Source organism: Mus caroli, chromosome 11 (assembly GCF_900094665.2).
Source record: "Mus caroli chromosome 11, CAROLI_EIJ_v1.1, whole genome shotgun sequence".
NCBI classification, from domain to species: Eukaryota; Metazoa; Chordata; class Mammalia; order Rodentia; family Muridae; genus Mus; species Mus caroli.
This window is the reverse complement of record NC_034580.1, coordinates 52,913,156-52,915,905: the sequence shown is the minus strand read 5'-3', so window position 1 is coordinate 52,915,905 and position 2,750 is coordinate 52,913,156. Positions and strand designations below refer to the sequence as shown.

The 2,750-nt window shown below is 48.7% G+C and overlaps 1 protein-coding gene across 1 annotated transcript in view; it reads left to right on the top strand.

Annotated features, from left to right (window-relative positions):
* Nucleotides 1-490: 490 nt before the first annotated feature.
* Nucleotides 491-2,750, top strand: part of Faxdc2 (fatty acid hydroxylase domain containing 2) — a 14,275-nt gene continuing 12,015 nt past the window's right edge. Inside the window, exons 1-2 of the mRNA XM_021175914.1 lie at nt 491-554; nt 2,303-2,467. Of these exons, the coding sequence (XP_021031573.1) occupies nt 491-554; nt 2,303-2,467 (229 nt within the window). The remainder of the gene's footprint in view (nt 555-2,302; nt 2,468-2,750) is intronic.

Below are 2,750 nucleotides of genomic sequence, written 5' to 3'. Positions count from 1 at the left end.
CCCAGAACTCATGGGCAAGCAGGTGCATTGATATGAATCTGTCACTCCAGCACCTGAGATGGAGGCAGAGACAGGAGGACACAGCACAGTGGGGAACAGAGACTGCGTCTCAAGGTGGAAGGTTCAAAGGAACGCTGAGGTTGTCCTCTGACCTCACACATGCACCCACACTCACAGACACACCAAGGACACTAAACAAACAAACAAAAAAAAACTGGAGGGGCTGGCACAACGGCTCAACAGTTAAGAGCATTGGCTCTTCTTGCAGAGGACCTGGGTTTGGTTCCCAGCACCCACATGGCAGCTCACAATGATCCCTAGCTCCAGTTCCAGGGGTCCTTATACCCTCTTCTGAACTACATGGGCGTCAAGCACGCACATGGTACATATACTAACATGTATGCAAAACATACATGCACATAAAATAAATAAATCTAAAAAAAAAAAAAAAAACCAAAATAACAAAACCCCTGAATTTCAGTTGCACTCCATGGAAAGCTTCCAGAGAGGAGAACTGTGTCCCAGCCTCAATGGAACTGATCTGTATCCTGAGAGTATGCTGCATCTCCATGGAAACAGATGATGGCAAGAAGGACTATCTTTGATGGCAGTCGCCACATTCCCACAGCTGAATCAAAATACAGAGGTCTCCTATAGCTCAGGCTAACTACTCAGCCATGACTACAGCCCTTTAAATCTGATTAAAGCCCAGCCTCCCTTGTATACACTGAAACCCAGTCTGGGTCACTTGAGATGGTATACACATAGGGAATCCCAGTACTTTGTAGGCTGTATCCAGAGATTCTCAAGTTTGAAGCAATCCATCTAGGAGGAAACAGATCACTGTGAGCCTGGAGACTCGTGCCTCAGGACAAGGAGAACTTGGGCATTCAAGGACTTCCTGTCTTCCTCAGCAGTTTCTTAGTTCAGGTCCACCAGTTCCGTTAATTTATTATCACTGTTATCTTTAGAAGATTTGTTTTCGACTGGGCGTGGTGGCGCACACCTTTAATCCCAGCACTTGGGAGGCAGAGGCAGGTGGATTTCTGAGTTCGAGGCCAGCCTGGTCTACAAAGTGAGTTTCAGGACAGCCAAGGCTATACAGAGAAAAAAAAAAAAGTTCAAGGCTCAGCCATGTCTCCACCCCAGTTTTTAAGTTTTGAGACAGGATTTTACTATGTTTCCAGGCTGGCTTGGAATTCACTATGGAGACCAGACTTGATACTGACCCTCAAGTGTTGGGGTGACGAGAACACATCACTAGACTTCTACATTGGGTTTTTTGAAGCTGATTTTGGAAAGTGAGGGCATATGCACCTGAACTGAAAGTTTTCCTTCAGGTTCCTACCTCCAGAGGTTGCCTCAGCCCCCTGAACAGTGAGTTCTTCAGGAAAGTCTCCAGAAGGTGTGGAGGACTCTGGAAGGTCAAAGGCCACTTCTCACAGGCGAAGATAATGGTGTTGATTAGATAGTGAAGAATTTGGGGGAAGACTTTGACTTGTAAGGGAGGTTCCCTGTGTGGCCCTAGAAGCTTAAAGAACAAACCCTCCAAAAATATCCCAGCCTCTTCCCCATCCTGACCATGTTGGTCACTTCATACCACGTAACAGCACCAGAGAGAAAACCGTGAACCAGGGTTATGCTGCCAGCAACCATCCTGCATATGTGTAGATACCAGACACCACCCCCAACTCACCCCACCCAGCCCCACCAACTGGAAGTCTTTGCTTTGATATCTGGACATTTGGCTCCTCGACCCATGACAGCCAACAGGCTCAGCCCTCACATCCTGACCCTCCTCTCACCTCCCTCCCCCCCCCACCACACTTTTTCAGATCCCTGAAGAGCAAGAGTCCTGGTGGTCTGTGAAAGGAGTTTCTCTGACCTTAAGGATATGGAGCAAGGTGGAATCACAAGGACTTCTCAGGTGAACAAGGATAAAACAAACAAACAAGTGGTGATTTAAAGGAAAATGCTTGGGCTGGAGACGTGGTTCTGAAGGCCACGTGCTCCCCGAGTATGAGAGCCTGGATTGGGCTCCCAGCACTTGGGAGGTGAAGGCAGAAGGATCAGAAAGTCAAAGTCAAGTTTAATGCCGGCTTTAGCTGCTAAAACTCAGCCTCAAAACACAAAGTTCACAAACCCTTTCTAAGCCACGTAATGGGCAGATGCATCTGCCTCAGGCTTGGATCGAGGCTCCAGTTCTGGAGTGGTCACTAAAGAGAGTCCCAGGGGCTTCCTTGAGGTATAGATTATGACTCTGCCAGGTCCCACTACCAGCTCCTTCATCCCTGTCTGTCAGCTTCACTGAAGAACTTCTCAAGGGGCAAGGGCAACCAGGCCCAGCAGCCTCCCCCACCCCAGGCATCCTGCACACCATCTTCTGTCATAAGCTGCCCCATCTGCAACCCTAGGTCGAGCTGGGATCCAGATGCCTTGGGTCTTGCCTACTGTGGGGTCATTCACAGTGAGTTTCAACTGCTTCCAAACACCAAACGACAGGAACTCTCTCACTTCTCCAGTCTCAGCAATCTGCAGGTGGGCCAGAGAAGTAGCTGCTCAACACCCATCTAGAGCAGAGCAAGAGAAACCAAGCATGACGTCTAAAAGAATGCAGCTAAGTATCATCGTCAGAAAGGGAAAAATCCGCTGGAGAGATGGCTCAGCAGTTAAGAGCACTGACTGCTCTTCCAGAGGTCCTGAGTTCAATTCCCAGCAACCACACGGTGGCTCACAACCATCTGTAATGG